Source organism: Rhamphochromis sp. 'chilingali' (assembly GCF_963969265.1).
Source record: "Rhamphochromis sp. 'chilingali' genome assembly, chromosome: 12".
In the NCBI taxonomy this organism is placed as follows: Eukaryota; Metazoa; Chordata; class Actinopteri; order Cichliformes; family Cichlidae; genus Rhamphochromis; species Rhamphochromis sp. 'chilingali'.
In genome coordinates this window covers 7,155,574-7,180,040 of record NC_137939.1, presented here as the reverse complement: position 1 = coordinate 7,180,040, position 24,467 = coordinate 7,155,574, and the positions used below count along the sequence as shown (strand labels likewise).

Genomic DNA, 24,467 nt, shown 5'->3' with positions numbered 1-24,467 from the left:
GCCAAATATGCAGCTCCATCGGTTGTCATGTCCCCTTGAGTTCTTCTTCTTGTGTAGCACAGTTATATATAGAAATATAAGTACTAAAGGCTGAATTTATGATTGACACAAAATATGACAATGTCACCTCAACCTCAATCTCAATAAAGAGATATCTGCATGCCTGGTAATCATTTTCTAGTCTTTTATTGACCGTTCATATTTGTTTGGATGCAGGTGGACAGTGAAGAAAAAGAGGGACTTCATTTGCTGAAATGCAGTATGGCATTTCAGACATTCGTTAAAAGAGACCACAAAGTTTTGAATTGTATATAAACCAACCAAATATTGGTTGGTTGGCCATTGCCCCCAAAAGCGGAGTCAATACTCTTATTGCTTCCCAGACTGTCTAAGCTAAATCTATTTCATTACATTTCTCAATAATGAGTTTCCATAATGTGAAAGATTTAGCACTACTGAAGAATCTATAGAAGCTCCACACTGCGCTCATTTGTTCTGACATTATCACTGAGATGTTTTTACCTGTGAAAGCAGGAAAAGCATCACTGCAATGAAAAATAATAATGGATGGAGCCACTGTTGATAGCAGGTACCCAGTATGTCAGTGAGTATGCTGATTCTGGATTCAGTCTTCATTTTGGCTGTGCTTTTCTGTTCTGTTCCTCTGCAGCTGGTGAACTTGAAGAGATGAGTGAATATACCAATAAAATCTGATTTCCTGTTCAGCAGATGCACTGTATAAACATTTAACAAAAGGGCTTGGGTTGACACACAATGGAGGAGCGGGACGGGAGGGGTGATGTGATCAACAAGGAAATTCTCTTCGTTCCATGCACGAGGCATCAATGCATTTTAGGAACTGTGTCCAGTATTTTAGGTGTTGATGTTATACTATTTTTTTTGGTTACGTTGTTTCATGCCACACCAAAGAGAACAGGGTTATGATGATGCTATACTTGTCATTTCAAGTGTCCCCTCCGAGAGTCTTGCCTACAGCATATCAGTGTTTGGACAAGCCAAAAGACAGGGCATAGATGTGACAACACTCTCCAGCTGTGCCAGACATTTTTCACTGGAGAGTGTAGGAACAAAGAGCTCTCATCTGCTGGTGATTCTCTCTGTGTATTATGCTGGAAATGACCTTTACAAAAAGGAACAAACTGTTGCAAACTATTTCTCGTGTTCTTTCAAAAACTGCATATAAAAGATAACATATAATTACATTATGTTTTTTGTCCTTTTGAAAGTGGTCTACTGTCTAAATTGTCGCAGGAAAAAACCCCACAAAACAATACACACAATTATAAAGTGTTGCCTCACGATTTACAGTTGAATCAGCATCTCCAAGAAAAACAAAACCCTCTCAGGATGTAACTAGGATGATGCCTCTGTTGCCTTAATTATATATATAAGTTCGTAAATTGGTCAAAGAAAGATAAATTCCCATCTCAACTTTAATAGAACCTCGGATGAATTACTCATTCAGGAAAAAAAAATGAATGTAAAAAAAAGGACAGTAAATTTTCACAATTAATGAGCTGCAAGCAGCAGCTGTTTTTCTTAATTAACGACTTAACAAATAGCTGATTGTCAAAGTTACTGATTAGTCTACTTTGTTAATTATACAAGAAAGTCAAGTAAATGCGTGGGTCCCTAAGTGTGCACTTCTGTGGTATTGATATTTATCTCAATATTTTAATGTTTGATTTTTTTGTTAGTACTCTTTATTTGCTCATTGCTCATCGTTGTTATATAACTTGATCCTTGTTTTTACAGATGTCACAAGTGTTTCTATAATATCCCTGAATATCTGTCACCAGTACAGATGTGTGGATTGCATGACTGCAGCTTCATGCATGTGTCAACTGGACTTCTTAAAATAAGACCTGTTTACTAATTACTGTTCTCTCTCAACCTCATTAGATGGAAAATTTTCAGGCTTAACACATAGAGTTAATCTGTTGTGATTAAAATAACCCCATTAATTCACTGATAAGGGATTATGTCTGGTCAAGGATTATTTAGAACTAGATTGACCAGTGTAATTTCTTAAAATTGTTACTCCCTCTGACCACTTTGCTTCTGTCGTTTCTCACCCCGTTTCTTCAGCTTTAGGACTGTAAGGGAACTGGCCCCGCTCTGCCATCCTCCTCCTCTAACATCACACTGCGTTGCACCACAGTCATGTCCTTTCCCCACTGTGCCCGACCCATGGAGAGTGCACACCCACCCAGATAGGATGCCTGCTCTGCTTGATACCCTGCATCCCCTCCTGCCCATTACCACCTCCTCCTTCTCCTTGTGTGTACCTGCTCTTGCCAACAGTTCCTTGCGGCCCCCCAGGCTCCACCCTGCCTCGTTACAACATGGTGGATGATTTAACCACCATGAAGGATGATGTCATCAACGCCAACACGCTGGCTTGGCTGGTCTGTTCGGGCGTGTCCATCCTTGCCAACACTTGGAGTATCCTTAGTGTCAGTGCCAAGCAGAAGAAGTGGAAGCCGCTGGAGTTTCTCATCTGCACCTTGGCGGGCACACATATCCTCAACATGGCCATCCCCATTACCATGTACTGTGTCATAACACTGCGGCGTCAGCACTCCAACTACGAGTGGAATGAGGGTCTGTGCAAAGTGTTTGTGTCTACCTTCTATACTCTCACACTGGTCACCTGCTTCTCGGTCACCTCACTCTCCTATCACCGCATGTGGATGGTTCGCTGGCCTGTAAACTACAGGTAAGACAACTGATTTTGTTGTTTATGACTGACCCTAGTTATAATCTTTATTCAGGTTGCCTAAATTTTAAATGTCCATTTCATCCAAATTTCAGTTTCAAGCAAGGTATTACACTTTATATATTTCAATATTTATTTGCTATGGTTTATACACATCTGCTTCTGATGTTTTTCCAATCCAGTACATTTCATTCCTCACTCTGAACAGTCATTACTGGAAGTATCCAGTAAGTATCCGAGTATCGGAGCAGTTGAGACGCATTTTTTCTAAACACACTCTGTGGCTTTTAAACCCCAAAAGAAGCTGCGCCAAAACTTGGTCCACCCCAAGGATCAGATCTCCTGACACAAACAGAGTAATATAGTGTACGCTGTTAAGTGCCAGGAGGATTGCCAGGATTTATACATTGGGGAAACCAAACAACCTCTGGTGAAGCGGATGGCACAACACAGAAGAGCTACCTCGTCAGGCCAGGACTCTACAGTCTATTTACACCTATAGGCCAGTGGACACTCTTTCAATGATGAGGATGTACACATCCTGGACAGGGAGGAACGCTGGTTTGAGCGCAGAGTCAAAGAGGACATTTATGTGAAAAGGGAAAGACCATCTCTGAATCGAGGAGGGGGCCTAAGGGTACATCTTTCGCCATCTTACAATGTTGTGATTGCAGCCATTCCCCAACTCTCTGTGAATGGTACTCATGGCCATTGCTCAGTGGGCTTTGATCAGTGGGCCTTGATCAGTGGTTGTTGATCAATGGTCATGAGAATTTGCATAATTAAGATTAAGGAACTGACCTCCCAGCCCATTGTTCCTTCAGTGGGCTGGTTTCAGTCATTATGCAAATGCACTGTTTATAAGATTGGGGAAACCTGCAGTCAGCTGAGACTGAAGAAGTCACTTGGATGAGTGACGAAATGTTTCTCCCACAAAATGCTAGGTCCAGATGAACAAAATCAACCTTTGGAGAATTACTGGAAGAACTTTCTATTGAAGAAATGGCTGCTTTATAAGCTGTTGTCTAGTTTTATCTCCAGATAAAAATAGACCAAAGTAAGAAATAATACTTTGTTTTGTAGTTTAGGGGGAACCAAATCTTTAGGTTCACTTGAATATTCAATCACAGAAATGTCAGTATAGTGGATACAGTATTATGTGTGTTTTTAAAAGTAAAATAACATAAATAAATGCAGTGTGATCTTTAGCACAGAAAACATAAATGTGTTTAAAGGCACTTTTAGATGTTAATCTCCTGCAAGGCTCACACTCAATCCTTGAAAAATTCTATAGTTAAGGTTCAGGTTTTTTTTTGGGCCTCTTCCTTTGACAACTTCTCACATAGGATATAGACAGATTTCAATTTTTGTGGCCCATCACCTTATTTACCTTTGATTTTGAGTGTGATGCTCTTCATCATGCAAAGACTGTCCCCTGCCAACACATCTGCTGGTTGCAGCTATTTGGGGTAACACCATGTGAAACCTTCTAGACTGAGCATCTGCCAGCTCTAGCTTTCACCTTCATTTGGCTCCTCATAACATGTGATAATACTAAGTAACACCGAATAATAAAGATCAGGTTCACCTCACACTAACAACACCATTTTGGTCCTGTAAGACTTCCAAGAAATCTGCTGTTCACACATAATCAGATGTTCTAAGGAAAGGTTCCCTTTCCTTTAATATGAGATTTGGATGCTGTATCTCTTCTGATATGTACCAGTGCTGCTCTGAACTGACACATGCTAATGATTATTAAGAAGCACCTCTTGATTTGTTCTAAGATAAGATTGTAATTTATCATGATAATGAGTTGCACAGCAGACCATATTGACTGTTTAAATGGTTAATGTGAAGGTTTGTAATTGGTGCATCTTAAGAAAATTTGAAGCATAGCTCAGAGGCCTTGGCTTTGTTGCAATTTAGCTGTTACATTCAGAGCTCTAAGCTCTGCCCATCAGGTGCAGCATAATCATTTGCAGTCGAGTGCATTTTGAGAGCAAATACTGTAGGAAAACAGCCAGAGAACCTATAAAATCAGCTGTCGCATCTGCAGAACACATACCAACTAAAATGTGGTGCATGTGGTGAACATCAGTCTTCTGCTGCATCACTCTTTCTCTCCTGCTGAAAATCTACGAGCGATTACGTCCTGTGGCATCAAGCCTGCAGATACTAAACATGTTTTCAACTTGGCCAATTTTGCAGATAAGCAGACATTCAAATAAGATATGCAAACTTCCTTTTAAATCTAAGCCCAATCTTGCTATCTATATTGCTTCTGCAGCTGCCAGTATTGGCCGATGCCCACACAGTGATATCAAGCTTTACACAGATGCTTATATCTCCCTCGTCTGCTCCCTCACTCATCTGACTGTAGTCTCTCTGGTCTCCTGTCTGGGAACACTTTCCACTCAGCAGCTTGTCTTCTTCTGTTCAAGTCACCTTTAACAACAGTATAGTGGAGTGATAGCTCAGGTGATGCACCGTATAATTGCTGTTCATCTTTCATTTAATTCGCTCCACATTTGCCCTGCTGAGCTAGCATGGCTGCCTTTACTCTGACATTAACATACACTGAAGGCCTGAATTATGAATTCCAACCTTGTACTTAGGCAGCTGTGCTCATCACCCTGCGTTCACTATCTCTTAGGAGGGTTTTTTCCGCTCACAATGCTCTCAGTCTGGTAATAGATTTATGCAGCTTGGTGATGTAACTGTCCCCATGTACCCCAGGCACAATCAGGAAAGGCTAGCATTATTACTCATTGTGACAACAAGACCTACTTGTCTTTGAATGAAGCCATAGTGCAAAGATGGAGGCTACTGCAGTACTACTGCTACTGCAGGCTATTGTAGTACTCTTATTGCGTCAGTGTATGTAGGCTTATACTTTACTACTTTCAAATGTTTTCCATTTTATTTTGCCAATCTTTTTATGTAAAGCTATCCATTCTAGCCAGTGTGCCCCATTTCTCTGGAAATGGAGAAGGGAATTGGTGATATGCATTTTGGTTCTCATCGGGAGGTATATTTGGCTTCCTACGCTAAAAGAGCTGACGCTTAATGAATTAAAGCATCTTTTACCACACAAATGAACCAGTAGAACCATATTAACTGTACTTTGTTACACAATAGAGGCATAAAATAGTCTATACTTACATGTTCTAGGAACTGAAAAGGATATTTTTATGTATGACACACACACCTATATTTGTGTGTGTGTGTATATTTTTGCTTATGTCTGGAACAACTCAGTAATCCTTGAATACAGTAATCTATCCAAATGTTTTGGCAGCTTAGCGTACTCTTTCGTCATGTTTGGGAAATGAGAACGCCAGTCACTGCTTGATATATTTTTAGATGTATGTGTGTAGTTTCTGCAAACCTTGAAAAGTGCCACATCGCCAGAGGTCACAAACACATTCAGCAAATTGCTCGACTGTAACAATTACTTGGAGGTGAGAGGAAACAGAAATCTCTTTGTGTTGAAATGGACCTACATGATAAATAGACCGAGGGATATCAAAGGCAATCTTTTACCATCAACAAATAATCGATTTCCTTCTACATTCATCTTCAGTTTATCTAAGCTGTGCCTATGTGGGTTGATGTTTTTATCAGCTTATGTATCCCAGCTTCATATCTGCCATTTTACAGTATTTTTCCATGGTTGGGTCTGTTTTACTTGTAATACTGGTCAGATTTCCTCACCATGAAAAAAAAGTCAAACACAGACCTCGTTATCAGTGTTCTATTTGAATCATTTTGTTTGAATTGTTGAGGACAGATCGCAATTACTGTAGGTGCACTGTTTGCCAATATTGTATAGTGTGTGTCTCTGATGTGTAATGATTGTGAGAAGGAGACTGAAATCCTCCATGTACTTATAATATTGCAATATTGCTTCATAAGTTACTTTAGTACAGTCAGAGTAGACCACACTGTACTTGTTAGGCAAGGCAAGGCAAGTTTATTTGTATAGCACAATTCAACAACAAGGTGATTCACAGTGCTTTACAGAGACATTAGAAACAAAAACAAATAAAAAGCATGATTTAAAATTGATTAAAACAAGCAAACAAACAAACAAACTAAATAACAAACAAACAAACAAACAAACAAAACAGTATGTAAAATCAAAACAGATAAAATCAGTAGTTAAAATGTAAGTTTTGAAGTTTAAGCTTAAAAGTGTGGATTTGGTGCTTTATTCAAATGCAGCTGAGAACAGGTGAGTCTTCAACCTGGATTTAAATAAACTGAGTGTTTCAGCTGATCTGAGGCTTTCTGGGAGTTTGTTCCAGATATAAGGAGCATAAAAGCTGAATGCAGCTTCTCCGTGTCTGGTTCTGACTCTGGGAACTGATAAAAGACCGGATCCAGATGACCTGAGGGATCTGGAAGGTTCATAATGGGTCAGGAGGTCACTGATGTATTTTGGTCCTAAACCATTCAGAGCTTTATAGACCAGCATCAGAACTTTAAAGTCTCTCCTCTGACGGACAGGCAGCCAGTGTAAAGACCTCAGAGCTGGACTGATGTGGTCCACTTTTTCGGTCTTAGTGAGGACTCGAGCAGCAGAGTTCTGAATGAGCTGTAGTTGTCTGACTGATTTTTTTAGGTAGACCTGTAAAGATGCTGTTACAGTAATCAAGCCTACTAAAGATGAATGCGTGGACTAGTTTTTCCAGGTCCTGTTGAGACATCAGATCTTTTATCCTCGAAATATTTTTGAGGTGATAGTAAGCTGATTTTGTTATTGTCTTAATGTGTTTTTCTAAGTTTAGGTCTGCATCCAGCATTACACCCAAATTCCTCGCCTGGTTTGTGGTTTTTAGGTGTATAGATTGAAGTTCTCTGGTGACCTGTAATCGTTTTTCTTTGGCACCAAAGACTATTACCTCAGTTTTGTTTTTGTTTAGCTGGAGAAAATTGTGGCTCAACCAGTCATTAATTTCCTCAATGCATTTACCAAGCGCCTGTACAGGGCCTTGGTCTCCTGGTGACATTGTGATATATATTTTTGTGTCATCTGCATAGCTGTGGTAGTTTATTTTGTTGTTCTTTATAATCTGTGCCAGTGGGAGCATGTAAATGTTAAACAGAGGGGGTCCCAAGATGGAACCTTGGGGAACTCCACATGTGATACTTGTCTGCTCAGATGTGAAGTTACCTATTGATACAAAGTATTTCCTGTTTTCTAAGTATGTTTTGAACCAGTTTAGTACAGTTCCTGAAAGACCTGCCCAGTTCTCCAGTCGTTTGAGTAATATGTTGTGGTCAACTGTATCAAATGCTGCACTGAGATCCAGTAAAACTAAGACTGACATTTTTCCACTGTCTGTATTCAGACATATGTCATTAAACACTTTGGTCAGAGCAGTTTCAGTGCTGTGGTTCTGTCTAAAACCTGACTTGAAGGCATCATAGCAGTTATTCTGTTTTAAGAAGTAATTGAGCTGTTGAGAAACTGCTTTTTCAATGATCTTACTTAAAAATGGGAGATTTGAGATCGGCCTGTAGTTGTTCATTTGTGTCTTGTCAAGATTGTCCTTTTTCAGTATAGGTTTTATTACAGCAGTTTTTAGTGGTTCCGGAAACACACCTGACATTAAAGAAAAGTTGACGATCTGTAACAGGTCTGACTCTAAAGTCTTTGAGACCTTTTTGAAAAAACGTGTTGGCAGGACATCTAAACAGCAAGAGGAGGAGTTCAGTTGACCTAAGATGTCCTCCAGGTCTTTGCTGTTAATAGGGTGAAACTGTTTTAAGGTGTTTAAACAGTTTTTTGGTGGACACAGTACATATCCTGGATCTGCTGTTGATGTACCAATTGCTTGTCTAATCTTTTTCTGTGAAGAAAGTCATTGCAGGCCATGGTTGAATGAAGTTCAGCTGTTGTTAACAAACCGAGCAAAGACACAAGTCAATATTAAAACCAGCCTACACATTTTTCTGTGAAACAAAGTGTAATGCGGAATGGGCTGCGTTGTTCTTCTTTTATAGCTGCACAGTCATTTTAGTTACAATTTTCATCAACTCTTCAGTGAATCAACACTCTGCTTTAGTTTGAAGTATGTGACGAGGGTGAACACAGTAGCATAGTATCTGCACCAAGTAACGTAGATATGTAATTACAGAGCTACACAGACAGTTAAAATGCATGAATGAATGAATGAATAAATAAAATTCTGTGCAGAAATCCGCACAACTGTATTTTAAAATTTGTTTTAAGTGAGAAGGATTGAGTGTCCTATTCTATAATTCCAGTAAAGAAAAGACATAATGTAAGTTAGAAAAATAGTTCAGTATGCTTTCTTAAACAGAAAACCAGCAAAGATTGGTAAGATAGACTTCTATTTAGATATATTTTGTCAGTGCAGGTTTGTAAAGATAGGATGGGTAATATCTTGGTAGCAATCAATGTGTCACGCTTTTGCTCTTTGGAACTGTAAATGCAGGACTATAGCATGCTGATAACTATAATGTTTATCCAGGTAAAGACTGCCTTTGAAATGCATTAGAGTGATTGAGGTTATTTTGTTCAGAATCTAATAAGGATCAAATGACTGTGATTAAAGACGATTTCCTTTTTCTTAAAAAAAGATAAAATGCAAATCCATTTTTTGTTACTTCTCTTTGTTAGAAACTCCTTTATAGTGTGTACTTGTATATATTTTTGGTTTTAGGGATCTGAGCATAGTGATTTTAAAGATCAGATAAGTTAGGATCCACAGATTTTACACTCTAATGAACGACACACAAATCAAAGCCAATGGGTATTTCACTTGATTTCCTGCAAAAATCTGTTGTTCTCTTTCCAGGCTAAGTAACACAAAGAAGCAGGCAGTACACACAGTGATGGGTATCTGGATGGTCTCCTTCATCCTGTCCACACTTCCAGCAGTGGGTTGGCATGACACGATCGACCGCTTCTACACCTCTGACTGCCGGTTCATTGTGACAGAGATTGGCCTGGGCTTCGGAGTCTGCTTTCTGCTCCTAATCGGTGGCAGTGTGACCATGGGTGTGATCTGCATCGGCATCGCTCTCTTTCAGACCTTCTCGATTCAGGCAGGTCACAACGCTGACAAGAACAAGTTTAATGTTCCCACCATAGTGGTGGAGGATGCTCAGGGAAAACGCAGGTCATCCATCGATGGATCAGAACCGCTTAAGACGTCGCTGCAAATCACCTACCTGATCAGTGGTATTGTCTTCATCTATGACTTCCTGACTGGCTTCCCCATACTGGTGAGTTCACTCTTCTTCTTGCTTGATTATAAAAGCATTGTAACAGGAAAATGTACGTGATAATATAATAATAATGTTCTGTTGATGCACTGTACAATCACAATTAAATCAAATCATAATCAAAGACAATTATAGCCAATTGGAGAGGACATTTTGCAGTGCACCTCTATTCATTAACTCACTGTTGATTCATATTGAATACAGGTTTATACACGTATACTAAGATTAAACTGCTTCTGTCATAATTATGAATTGTGATACTTTGAAGTAGAGCTGGGCGATATGAGATTTTTTCATATCACGATATGTTTTTTTCATTTCAGTCGATAACGATATCTATCACGATATAAGCCAAATAACTATATTTGTAAGATTTAAATGTGCCGTTGCTCACAAGTAAAATGTGAAATAATCAGCAGCTTGTTTTGATTTAAATATTTATTTCTCATAATAAGTTCAACAGGGTAGATGTACTTAAGGAACATGAGACTTTTTCAGATAAATAAAGGCAAATATTGCAAACTACACAAAAGGCAGCCGCTAAAGCGTTTAAGTTTCAAAATAGAACAAACGAAACAGACTAAATTGTCAATTCCACTTAGAAACAAAATATTAATTCTAAAAATAAATCTTAGTTTGTTTTACAGAAGAACAGACAAAACTGACTAACTTTTGTCAATATCAAATAAACTGAGAACTAAAAGGAAATTCTCAATCTCTCCTTGTTGTATAGCTTAGCTTTTCAAACAGTTTTAACAGTTACTTTAGTCTGACAAAAGCCAAATGACGAATTAGCGCTTCCATTCAGAGACTGAGGCTACGTCCACACGTACACGGGTATTTTTGAAAACTGAGATTTTCCGTTTTCGTTTTAAAAAATAATCCCGTCCACACATAAAGGGAGAAATGAAGGAAAACGCTGCTATGAACATGCCAAAGCAGCAGGTGGCGCTAGATTCCTAACCGTGCAGAAATGTTGGCCAATCAGAAGTCTAGAAGCCTCGGTGGGAAAAAGTAAACAAAGCTGGGGCATAGAAGCAGAACCGAGTCGTATGTGTGGACGGACAGTAACTGTGTATATATGTAAGCATTTAAACACTGCAGAGAGTAGAATTAACAGTAACAGTATTGTAGAAATTCATTTCACCGAAACAATAACGTGGCGCACAGTGTGACGCATGCACCAGTTTATTGTATTTCCAGACTTGCTTTCGGCACAATTTACAGTGCACGCTACTCTGTTTTTTGTCAGACTTGAAATAGCCGAAATACCTTCACACTACGGAACTTCTATGGCTCTTCCGTTCGACAATCTCTCCGGCATTGGAACCATCATCTGTTTTCTCTTTGGTCACGCTCGGTTGATTTTTCTAGTCGGCACACTCATTTCCTCCATTACGCGCTGGCTCCATTACCCGCTGGCTGCTTCCCAAACAAACACACGTGCAGCTTGGCACTTGTGCTGTACGTAACAAGTCACGCGACGTGACGTTGCGGCTGTGATTGGTTCGGCTCTGGGCTACTTAATTTGGATTGGCTGACCTTTTTTTTTTTTTTTTTTTTTTTTTTTTTTTTTTAAGAGGACAAGAGCGCGATAGCTTAATTTCTCTATCGAGTAAAAGTTATATCGCGATACATATCGTTATCGTTCTATCGCCCAGCTCTACTTTGAAGTATAAGAAAGTTCTAGCCTTTGACTCTCCCTGTTAATGTTTTTTGCACCGTTTCTTTGAGAAAGGTTTCCATGCTTGTTTTTGAAATGGTGTAGCCTCTAAGAAAACCACCTCTAAGAAAACAGCTACACACACTAAGACACTGATGCCACACTAATGGCATACTTTTTTTATTTAACTGTTCTTTTCCACTTGAAGGTGAAGATTTCATTAATAAAGTTATGTGAGATACATGTGACAATGAGGTTACCTGTAATCTGAAGTTAAACATAAAAATATTTCATTCATTCCAAGGCTGTAAGGAGGTCAGGTTAAATGTGGACAGATTTGTGTTTGATCTCTTTTACATATTAGACAGTGTAAGCCCACCAATGGAGAGATAAAAAAAAAAAAAACAATTAACAATAAAAGCGATGATAACAGTCACAAGAACAACATGTTGGCAAACTAAGGCTGAAAAACAGGTAAGCACTGAAATCATTATCATGCTGTTGTCTTTTGGGGAAACGGACTTCAAAAACAGAGCGACTTCCTTCTGCCAAGATGGCATGCCTTCACATCAGGGAGTGAAAGCGTGAGTTGTTTTTCTCTAAGTCGCCATTTGGTTTGTAAATTCCACCCTCAGGTTCTCGTGTATTTTTTTTTTTTAACAAGTCAGCTCGCTGGTTTTCTATATAAACTTAAGAGCCTGCAGAAAGCTCAAGGCTTATTGTTTGTGATGCAGCCAAACAACCAGATTGTCTTCTGTAAAGAGAGCCAACTTAATAGAGCATTTTCAGTAGGGCAAATGAACTTGGACAGTTTTTTATTTTGGAACAAGTATTTTTTGTTCATGTTTGGCCACCTGGGTTATAGTAGAAGTTGATATTAAATATTCTAAATGGTTTTAAACCATACATATAGTGGAGCCCACTGGTTCAGTGTGTGTGCATGTGTGCCTTTCCTGATGAAAGGCACACATGCACACATTTTACAGATGGCTGTAGACGACATTGTAACTCTCTCCTGACCTCCTTTGTGCATGTTGATGATGATTTGAACCAAAAACTTTCAAATTTGAAATCATCACACATCATTAGTTTGTAAGGCCCATTGCCTCTGATTCCATCTTTTCACCTTTTCTCCCTGTTTTCCCTTCTTTTAAAATGGCATCTTGACAATGAACTTTCGATTGAGTCTGTTTCTGATGAGGCTTCAGTGAACTGTAGATGGATGAGCTGAAGGGTTAGATATATGTCAATCTGCTGGATTTTCTTATTTCTTAAGGACTTAAGGACTCAGGATACTGTTCTTAAAATGATCAGGTACAAGGACTAGAATGAAAAAAACCGAGTGAAAAAGCAGCCAATTTCTGAAGAAAACACTTGAAAGACTTTCATAAAGCCTAAAGAACACTTTAAAAATTACAGAATATCATCATTGCAAAAGATGCTTTCAATAGTAATCTTTATTTTTTGGCTATTTTATGACAAGTCTCTTCAATATATTTTTGCTATTTTCAAATAAAATTCAGCTCTTAGCTTTTAATGTGCTCTTAAATTTGAGTTTAAAACAATAATTCTGCTTCCTATGTGTGTGGGCATAAACCTTAGGTTGGGTGGGGGTCTAATAAATATGTTATGTATTCAGAAAAAGATCCTCGGAAATTGTTTATGAATTTGTGAATTATGAAGTGTAATTAAATTTTCTTTGCCACTATTTTTGTGTAATGGCTCTGTAGTGTTTGGTGTATGTCATGGTTTTACCCATAAGGTTTCACAATATTACACTTCTGAATTAAGATGTTGCAGGGTATATAAAACACCTTTTGCTTTATTAGCTAGAAAATATTATTATTATTATTATTATTATTATTAAAAAAGACAACTGTACACACTTATAGCAATGTATTGTGTTACTACTTTACATGTGTGCAAAACAAAAGGTGGGGTGCTGAGGAAAGATCACATTTCAGATGTAGTAAACCAAACAACAGTAGGCCTGCTAGCCATCTTTATGGCTGGGTGTAATGAGCTATTTAAATGCATAGAAACCTCTAACAGATACAAATGAGTACGTATATTTATTGTGAACTGTATGGTCTTACAAAGTATGATACAGAGGAACAAATTATCAGAGCAGAATAGAATCACTACTGTTAAATATAAAAACTAATTTATGTGAACAGACTAAATACATGAATTTTCCAGGGGCAGATATACAGTATGTGAAAACACGTGCTTCATAACTTCCAGGGTTTTTATATCAAAGTGTAAAAAGTTCTGGGTAAAAACTGTAAGAAGCTATTCTTTAACTTAAGGAAGATGAAGTTCTATATTCTTAGCTTTAAATCTAAAATCCTCAAATATTCATAAAAACTACATCAGTACCCCTTGAAAAAGATTCATCCTACAGTTTAAAGTCACAACATGGGAAATGTTTATTAGTGCATCACTCGTGGGGTGGTAAAGTGGAGAAAAAACTGTTTAACTTCAGTGTGTTTTATTGTCTCAGTAGGCAAACAAAGGCAATATCAGGTTAAGGGTTTACAACTTTATCAAGTCTCTTAGCAACAGGGATAAATGGTTGGTATTTGAGCACAAGGCATGATCGAAGGAGGTTAAACCTGAGATAATTTTAAGTTTGCAATAACCACTGGGGTTTTCACATTCACTTGACAAGTGAAAGGCCGTGGGTTCAGTTCCAGCCGGAGATGTAAATCACCTTTCTGGTTGTGTCAGAAAGGGCGCCTGGCATAAAACTCTGCCAATTCAAACATGCGGAACTTCCTGCTGTGCCAACCCTTATGACAAGGGGAGCAGCTGAAAGAAGCTTTACTGTAATCACTGTTGTGGCCCGATGACTGAGATAATGACTTAAACTTTAACATTTAACATGCTAACTGAAGCCTGCAGACTCTGAGATGTAGCTCTGGGTCTTGAAGTTTTTCTGAACATTGCATTCTCTGACATTTGCTGGGACAAACAATCCTAGGAAGATTGTTGCATTGTGCTTAGAAACACCTGTATGCTCCGGTCCAGCAAACTGGAAACTTTTGCTTTTTATAGGGGTGGTCACACTTGCTGTTGATCAGTTAACTAGGTTTTATTAGCTGTACATGGCTGCACATCCCTATGGAAACATTAAAGGGAGTACTTCATTTTTCCCAGGACTTCATGGAGTCCGGTGATAATTGTTGATACTGGAGGTTATTCATGATGTAAACATACATTGGACTATTGCAACTGCAAAAGTGTTGCATTAAATCAGTTGATTCTTCTAGTTTCTTCAAGCTTCCTTTGTATATTGTAGTTAGCCACTTTGAAAATTTGTCACTGCAAAAGAAATACTTTGAAATATTGTCAAATGTACCTTTATTATTATTATTATTATTATTATTATTATTATTATTATTATTATTATTATTATTATTATTATTATTTATTGCTTTAATCACTTATTGAAGTAATGGTAGTGACAGACAAAGGCCATACTGTTTGCCTTGTAAATACTGGCTATGATAGCCATACATAGGCTGCTTATAGAACTGATGATGAAGGGTACATAATACGATTTTCTAACATATGGGAGTGGATCTGGAAGATAATGTTTAGTAGGAACTTGGCTGCAGGTTTCTTTCATCTGGCACTGGAAAATCTGGACTGAAATGCTTCTCACAGGAGGGTTTTTTCTTCCTTTTACTTTTGGACTGTTTGCATCTGTTTCAAATTATTTTAACTTAGATTATCTGATACCATAAATACACTAGCAGGAGTATATGTTCCCAAGGGGGGTGACCGTTTAAAGTCTGTAAACAGGTACATTTACTGGTTTACGCTGAGATTAAGAACAAACTGCCACCAATGTAAATGTCTAAGAGATGTATCTGTTCCCGCTCACTTTGCTTATTTAAACCAGGAAGTACTGTGTGGTGATCCTGTAAAAGATACCTGATGTTCTTTCTGTTGTGTTCATAAGATCTATTATCAGTAAACTCTTAAGCCTGGAAAGCAGTGCTGCCATAAACATTTGATGCTTAACTCAGTATGTTTACCTTGCTACAGTCTGAGTAAATATTAACTGGTTTACTGTTGACTGATTTATCCATCCAGTCCATATCTTGTGCATCACTGAGTGGATTTAAACAAAACTGGGGAACCGGGATGGGCAAGGGACAAGACAGAGACGCAGGTTGTGTCAATGACCACACTTGTGGCTAGAAAGCTGATACTTCTCTGCTGGAAGTCTGATAAACCTCCTACCTTCGAAATGTGGTTGAGAGAATTTGGAAATGTACTCCATCTGGAGAAAATCAGGTTTACCTTGTCTAACCGAGAGAGTGTGTTTTATAAGATTTGGCAACCAGTCATTAGCCTGATGGATAAACTTAAGTGAAATATACTCTGTCTTAACATTTATGTATGCTGTATTACCACCTTGTTGACTTGCCGTCCAACTTCTATTGTGTTCTTTTGAAGGTGATTGTTGTATACTGCTCAATTATAAAATCAATAAAAAATATATTGAAAAAACAAAACTGGGGAAACTTTCTAAGTCTAAATCGTCACTCTTCATTATAACAGATTTTAAAAATATATATTTTTTATTGACCCTGGGCAGGTGGTGAGCTTTGCTAGCCTGAAGTTTGACCGCTCCTATAACTGGATGGTTTTGTGTGTGCTGTGGTGCTCCATTGCCCAGTCCATCCTGCTGCCAATGTTCCTCTGGGCATGCGACCGCTATCGGGCCGACATCCGCATGGTGTGGGAGAAATGTGTCGCCATCATGTCCAACGACGATGTGGATGAGGGTAAGCTACTGTTAAGCATCTCCCTCCTCTCCTGCCTCCTTTTTCCTTCCTCTTCACCCCATGATGTGAATATTGATTGGTATTTCTTAGGACATACATGTGGATTAGTTTGAGCATTAAGAGTAGATTTTAAATGCTCTGTGAAGGCATGCCCAAACTGAAAGGGTGGACTTTAAAGATAAAAATGGGATGTGATTATGATGTTTTAAATTGATAAACATTAACTTTAAACTACACTTGATCTGTTCACAAAATCTCCTTTGACAGTGAAAGGTAAAGCATCACTCTCAGAGTAGAGGTTCATTTGTATTGGCTTCTGGGCTGTCTCTTGACAGAGAGAGAAGCAATTTTGCAGCAAGGGAACAGAGTCAAAAACTATTTTCTCTATGGTGTAATGCTTGATAGTGATGTCATCTTCTGCTCCCCGAGATACAGTGTGGTGTAATCTCTGCCTTTTTACAGACTTTAATGTCTATGCATCCCTTTTGTAAAGTTACAACTCACAAATGTTGTAATCCAAAGGAAATCTTTTAATAAAATGATGTTATTCACTGATGCAGATAATACCTGTAACTACATCCTAAAATCATCAGGCCTGCGTGTAAGGCATTTAAAAGGAGAGATCTGTGATAATAATTTAATAAATTGTCTACTGTCTACTAGCTTTAGGCTACTGTTATTGTTGCTTTTAACAGTTTAGATGGACAATTTTAACATCTCATTCTAGAAAACAATTTGCAGATTAGTTAACATCTGCTTAGTCATCGTGGTTTGGGCTATTGGTACATGTTTCTTAGATTTAATTAGAATTGGCTTGGGGTGAATATTCTTAGTTTTTGTTTTTTATTGTAGTCAGAGGTCTGAAATCAGTGGTCAGTTGTTATCATGTGACCTATCAAGTGACCTTTGTTGTCAGGAGATGAAACTGGAGGGACAAGTGTCTGTGTAATTTAATTCTAAATATTCAGTATATCTTCTGTGTTTTGTACATGCTGTGTACTTTTCTAAAATGTTTGCTGTGTTCTTTAAAAAAAAAAGAAAGAAATAGGGCTGGGCAAAGTACATATTTACCTTGCAGCACTTTTGTCTTTTTTCCGCTCTGGATTTAAACTGGGCAGTCTTCCTCCAGAATGCCCTGGTGAGAGGATGTTAAAATAAATGGTTTCCCATTTATGTCTTAGAGTCCAGAGTCAAACCGGAGCAATTGCCGTAAAGCTGAAAACCACTTTCATGTCATTATGATGGTCATATTTTCCTCAAGTCACAAAAGGATACAGCCAAGATCATAACTCAAAAATACATAAAAATTGAAAAACAAAATCTGTTTACTGTATTTATTTTGTTTTCTTTCTTTCTTTTTTTAATTTAGTTTTATTTTTTATTTTAATTTTTTATTTTGATTTTCACTTTGAGTCAGATTATAGCGATTTAACGGCAGAAATATTTATTAAACATCACTTACTAGACATTTTATAGGGAGATTTTCAAAGGGGGGTGAAAGCTAACCTGTTCACCAAGAAATCACAGACACTATCAGCAAAATCTGGTCTCAAAATTAGGTCACATGATAATCATGCGCTCATGAACTAGGTCCATGATATTTACAGTTATTGCAAACTGAACCACCTGTCTTTTTTTTTTTTTTTTTGGACTATTGGCACTGTTTAAACTCAACCCAACCTGAATCCCTTCTCTCCTGTTTTTAACCCTCCAAACCTTTTGATCCTCTCTTATGACACCCTCCCTCAGAACTGCTCATTGTCCAGCAGGAGCCATAAGACAACATTAGATAGTTCCTTATTCTGTTTGATAATTAACACTACCAGTTCTGTGCTTTTTTTCCAGAGGGCTTGCCATGTATAACTCGTCACAGTTGTATGTATAAGGATTGTTTCCTGTTATTCCAAAGCTACTGACATGCATGCTAAGCTGCTTGTGCACATAGCTACTTTCATCTTTCATCCTTTTGGCAAGCATTTTCCTCAAGCATTTTACACCCATCCCAATTGATATATCTAATGAACACAAATGTAGAAATTGGGAAAATATTCTTGGGAGATTGGTATTTCGATACTAAGAACACGTGATATTGTTCCTGTTCAACTGTTTGGCATTACTTCAAAATTTTGAACCAAACACTGAAATGAAAGCCTTTTCTCTTGAATCTGAAGCTCATATTTCAGAGCAGACACGTAGGAAAGTCGACAAATCGGAGAACAGTTGAACTTGTCTCTCTTATCTATTCGTCTGTCTGTCTGTCTGTCTTGTGTATTGAGTCCGTTGCTCTCTAATGCTGACGCTCGTACTTTTCTGCACTTTGCAGAAAACAGCCAAGACGGAGGAATTCATGCCGACTTAATATATGACAGACCATATGACTATAGCTCGGCGCCTGAAATCGTGACGATAGACCGTAATGCCAAGTATGAGTTCTCAACCTTAGAAAGGGGGGTTCTGCAAGGGTATCCATTGAGGGAACAACAGGAAGATAAAATGCAGTATTTGCAGGTATATTTTTTATTGATTTTCTTCATTTCTTTTACTTGATCAGTTGAAATCCTTTTATTGTTAATGTGCATGGTGAAATGGCCTTGTGGGCCTGTACAGCATCTTGACTGAATTTACTGAAATTATTAGATTTTGTGACGCTATATCTCCCAGATTTTTGTCCTTTTCTCACATGAAATCAAAAACAAACTCGGGCTGACTATTGTTTGGTAAATATGACCATCAGAAGTCCCATCAGTTCATTATATGCGCTTTTTTTTTTTTTTTTTTTTTTTTTAAACAAGCAATGTGTCCTGCAAGCAGGTGACTACATTTTCACTTTGTAAGAGGGTAAGTGTTTAGTAACAGACTTACCTTCTACATTTCAGGAATCCTTCAAGGCTTCAGAAAGACACAATAAGCATTATCTCATGTTCTGCCCAAATGCATGGTCACCATTGGATCCAGCATCCATCCCAGTCAGACGCAGAACAATGAAATGATCATTTTCAGCTACATTAACAAAGCTTGATCTAACATGCAGCCTTCTAGGGCAAATCAACAACACCAAAAAGTCTGAGTCAATTTGAGATATTAAATCAATAATATTTAAAATTATTAATTAAAATAGAAAAGATTGTGACTCGCTAGACTTGGCCTGGAAGACTGTGGTTAGAAAACCTAACTTTAAAATCAGCCGGTGCAACCTACACTTTATTAAACTTTTCTAAGATTCAAGACACTGTGTCATCTTTGTATTACTTTGATGGGGGCTCCACAGCCTGTAGCCCAAACTGCTACATTTACATGCACTGAAAATAATCATTGAAGTTGGTACAACAACTGGACAGCTGTCCAGCACTATAATGGACCCTTCAAAGACCAACCACTCATGTGGAGTTCAATGTCTATTCTATTTGACTTTACAAAAAAGATTGAAACAGAGATGTATACAGTAGCCATCACATCATTAAACCAAACATTACTCCATCCATAGTTTTTGTGTCATATGTTTGTTTTCACCTGATAATAGATTCAGATTACCAAAGCACTTTATAGCTGTTTTATTCCTTGCTGTATCTCTGTGACTGCAAGAACTACATTTCATTTATAGGACGACTGGCTGAAGTGTGATTCCGTCACATTTTTTGCCATTTGCCCTGAAAGGCTTAAGGCCTAAATAAGTCATGAATCCACCAACCTCTTAAAGTCATTATCAAATAGCACCCCCATCTGAGAGTTGCTGTGATGCCTCTCAAGCGGTTTGATTGCAAAATAAAGCTCCTCCAGCTTTATTGGCTTGTCTCTCTTTCACTTTCTCCCTCTGTCTCTCTCTCTGTCTCTTTTTGTCCTGCATCTTAAGTCATTCTAATGCCTATGCTGCCCTCTGCTGTACAGCACTTCTGCCTGAATGCTACTGTATCGTCTGCTGTTTTAAATTTCTCTGCATTTACTAAAAGCCACCGCAGGGGGGCAGGCTGATTTCAGTCTTGAGGCTCTTGACGTCACCTTGACGAACCCTCTCTCTCTTGCATAGTTGTCAGAACTGAATGGAATGTGAGTATAACATGTAGGAAAATGTCAGCGTTTTCAGTTTTCTTCTCCAAATAATGGAGATGAGAGCTATAAGTTATAAGAGTTATGATCTTGTTGATGTGTGTCATGCATGGCTTATGGGACTGATTAAAATTAAGGTTAAACTTGTATGCGTAGGGTCTTCAATAAACAACTGATATATGCTACATGTAGGATTTTACACAAGCAAAACAACAGAATCAGATCTAGAAAAACAAACAAAAACGTTGGCTTTTGTTTTCTGGGTGCTGAATGCCTTCAGTGCAAATCAGCGCTTCTAAAACTGCACTGAACTATTACAATGACATTAACCACCAGATGATGTCGAATAATCCTACATGTACTATTCTGGGTCTTTGATAATGTAGTCGAGCTATACTAGTGCTCAACATGTATCTCATATAATGTGCAGCATTTATTAAAAATTAAAATTCATGTAAAAGTTTTGAAATAGCTAAAAGATTTGATCTGTGTTTTGCATCCAGGTGCCCCCTACAAGAAGATACTCCCACGACGAAACCGACATGTGGACCTGCGAGCGGATCCCCTCATACCTGCACAGATGGGGCTCCACCGAGGACATGATAGTGAGTGCCCATTACAGCTCCACCTTGCCGCGCCGCGAGAGGCGCAGGAGCAGCCTGGTCTCCTACCACGAGGAGAACCACCGACACCATCACCCTCACCGCAAGCGGCGACGCTCTGAGGATAGCATGCACTCTCTCAGGCATCTGCCCCGTGTGGTTTGTGGCGGGGAGCATTACGAGGATGAACTGCGGTGTTTCAGCCGCGACGAAGTGATAAACTTTATAGACGAGACGCCGCTGCCGAGCCCCAGAAAGAGCCCGAGACGTGCGTCCACCATCTCACTTATCCCTAATGTGTATGAACAGCACACAGTCCTTCCCCACTTTCCACTCACAGACTTTGAGCGTGAGCCTCAAGTGCTCAGGCGGTTGTCAGAACACAAAAGAAGCAGTAGTAGGGTCCACTCACCTGAGGGTTCACCCAAACCAGACAGACCTGCGGGAAAGAAGAGTCCTGGGGCTTGTGGTTCTGGGAAAGGCTGTCGAGAGCGCCAGCGAGATGGGAAACAGCAAGGGGAAATGGGCTCGTCTGGGTGCAGCCGACAGTCTCCAGGGCACTCTGGCTTTAGGCCCAGGACAGGAGGTGGTGCTGGGACTGGTGCTGGAGCTGAATGGGTACAACAGAAGCATCTGAGCAAGGCTGAGAGTAAAGGAAGCACAAACAGTTTTGCAAGCACACCCTCGGCATCATCCTCGGGATATATCACCTTTCGGTCTGATTCTGTAGGTTCTACCATGTAAAAGACTTTTTCCTTATTTATATCAACATCATTACGGAATCATAACGAAAACCACTGGAATATTGGTGGTAACGGAAAAGTGACTTACTGGAATATTCCGGCCTTTTTACTCATGCCACACTTCTGTTTAACTATATACCACCAATAAATATCTGTTATGCTAAATGGCCTTGGACAAAATGTTTGAATGGGCCTGTTGATTTATTATGTAGGCTAGTTAAAAAGTTTTCAACTTTTACATCACAGAGTATCCACTGAGGACATTTTTCCCATCACTGATGCAGAGAAATAGTTTTTAAACCATGTGAACATCCTCTAACTCAGATTTTGGTGTTTTTTGATCTTCAAAGAATTGGAAGAGGTTGGTTTTTTTTCATGGTGGTGTTTCTTTATTTTTGTCACTCAAAAACGTACATTTTTTTTTTCAATTTGCCCTGTAATGACTGTGTGTGTTTTGGTGGATGGATACAGATTCCCTGAGTACTGCCACTGTACCTTGAGCTTGACATTTTAAATATGTGCGTTTTTTATAATAATGTCCACCATTTTTTTAATTTATTTTTTTTTATCATCATTCACAACACAATAAAAAAACTATTTTTCAAGCACCCTTTGTTGTAAGTAAACTGCCAGGGTAACTCCAGTTTCTGAAATGCCTATACTTTTACAGTTACTCTGTGAGATATTGAGATATAGCCGGAACACCCCTAAATCCTTAATGAAAATGTGAAGTCATTTTTTTTTTAAAGAAGATTGACATGTCGTGTATATATAGAGGATATCTTAATTAATGGTTTTAGTGTTTTCTGTTTAATTAGACCTATGGTTAGAACATTTCCCCTCAAGTCTTAATATCCCAATGTTTTGTTTTGTTTTGTTTTTTAAATCAAATCATCAAACTAATATGCAAATGGAACTTCATCTTCATGACAGCGCAGTATGTCAACCGCTTAGAAATATCAGAAAGGATTTTTTTTTAAAGTAGCCAGCTAAGACAGAACCCTTAAAAGTTGCTAACTAGTCCAAAGGTTCAATAATCACAGCCTTCAGGATGTGATTGAGATGTAGCATAATTTAAATGGAGTTGTCGCATCTTAAACCTTCAAAAATGTTAGCACAAATGAGGAGCGTTTTAAATAAAAAAGCTTTTGATTGAACAATACTTCTAGTAATTTTCCACACACAGCAAAAACCCAACCTTATATTTCACTTGTCAACTCATAACACACAAAATATAAATAATGGATCTGAACTGTTTTGTGAGCATTTTTTAGTGTGATGTTACTTTTTTTTTTTTTAAACACCAGATTAATCAAAGTCAAACCAAAATCAAAGATAAAGCAAATTAAATATAAACATAGCCAAAGTATCAGTGAGTAATGCTGTTGAAGGATTAAAGCTTAAATGTATTTCTAGATTTGGGTAGAGACTGTGATTATCTAACACTGTAAGGTGCAAAAGTTCAATGACGCTTAAACAGTAAGCGTTTTTCTGAGGCATTGTCACATAGCACCCTCACTCAGAATAGGCAGTAAAATGAACTGATGGGTGTAGGTGATGTTAAATTAAAGAGTCACATCTAATTTATACCACAGTGATAATTTGTTTAAAAAATGACTGAAAATTCTTTGACTTAAAATAACAAAATAATAATAGCGGAACCACATTCAGTTAACAATAACTTCTAATGTGAATGTAGCTGATTTGCACAAGTTAGGTGCAAGTTTTCAAAGATATTACAGCATGAGGACAAAGTGAAAACAACAGTATCCCCCTTGAAGCCTTATTAGTTGTGATTTTTTTTTTCCATACTATTCAAGTGATAAAGTTATTGGTCATCTGCAGTCGTGTAAACTTTCTAATTTTCATATATTGGTGCACCTGCCTTTACTTGCAGGTATTAAAATGGAGAAGGAGAAGTTAGCTGAAATGTGTCTGTCTTTGGAAGCATATCACCATGTTCCCCTGTCAAACTTTGCTGTGTCATAGACTTTTTTGTTTTTTGGGATTTTGTTGTGTTTATTATATCATAATCTAATTTTGTAACATATTCAAAGATCTATGACTCAAATATGAATGATGTTATGTATGTTATGATTTTCTTGTTCAGATGATGACTTTGTTAAAAACATATGACTGATTAAATTCACAAGATGATGTTTCAGGTCCACTTTATTTGTTGCTTGTACAATATGTGCTTTTCATGGAACAGAGCAGAATTTCCCTGACAGGCAAAGAGATGACATCATTTTATGTGTCACCAAGGCCAGATGAAAGTGAACCTCATTAAGTCCTCGGTTAAAGACTAAGGTTTGACTAACAATGGTTAGTTCTACTTAGTTTAGTACAGCCACACATTTTCTGAGCTCACCTTTAATTTGCAAAGCATTTGGGATTCTAGCAGGATATAGATTTGGTCATTTGCCTTAGAATGCCCTCATTACTTATGGAGCGCAGATTAATTAAAATTGGAACAACTTTTTCATAAAATCTCTTGTTACTTTACTCATTTACTATTGTTTTAATGATTTGGCTTCTCACATGTTTTAATAAAGGAATTCGATGCCATACCTGCTGTGCCAAAAAGTGACTGGTGGCGTTTGATAAAAAAAAATG

General features: G+C 38.1%; 1 protein-coding gene across 1 annotated transcript in view; it reads left to right on the top strand.

Annotated features, from left to right (window-relative positions):
* Positions 1-24,002, top strand: part of gpr153 (G protein-coupled receptor 153) — a 40,934-nt gene extending 16,932 nt beyond the window's left edge. Inside the window, exons 2-6 of the mRNA XM_080899049.1 lie at positions 2,110-2,740; positions 9,571-10,000; positions 16,273-16,462; positions 18,786-18,970; positions 21,010-24,002. Of these exons, the coding sequence (XP_080755175.1) occupies positions 2,367-2,740; positions 9,571-10,000; positions 16,273-16,462; positions 18,786-18,970; positions 21,010-21,852 (2,022 nt within the window). The 5' untranslated portion in view covers positions 2,110-2,366 and the 3' untranslated portion in view covers positions 21,853-24,002. The remainder of the gene's footprint in view (positions 1-2,109; positions 2,741-9,570; positions 10,001-16,272; positions 16,463-18,785; positions 18,971-21,009) is intronic.
* Positions 24,003-24,467: the final 465 nt, after the last annotated feature.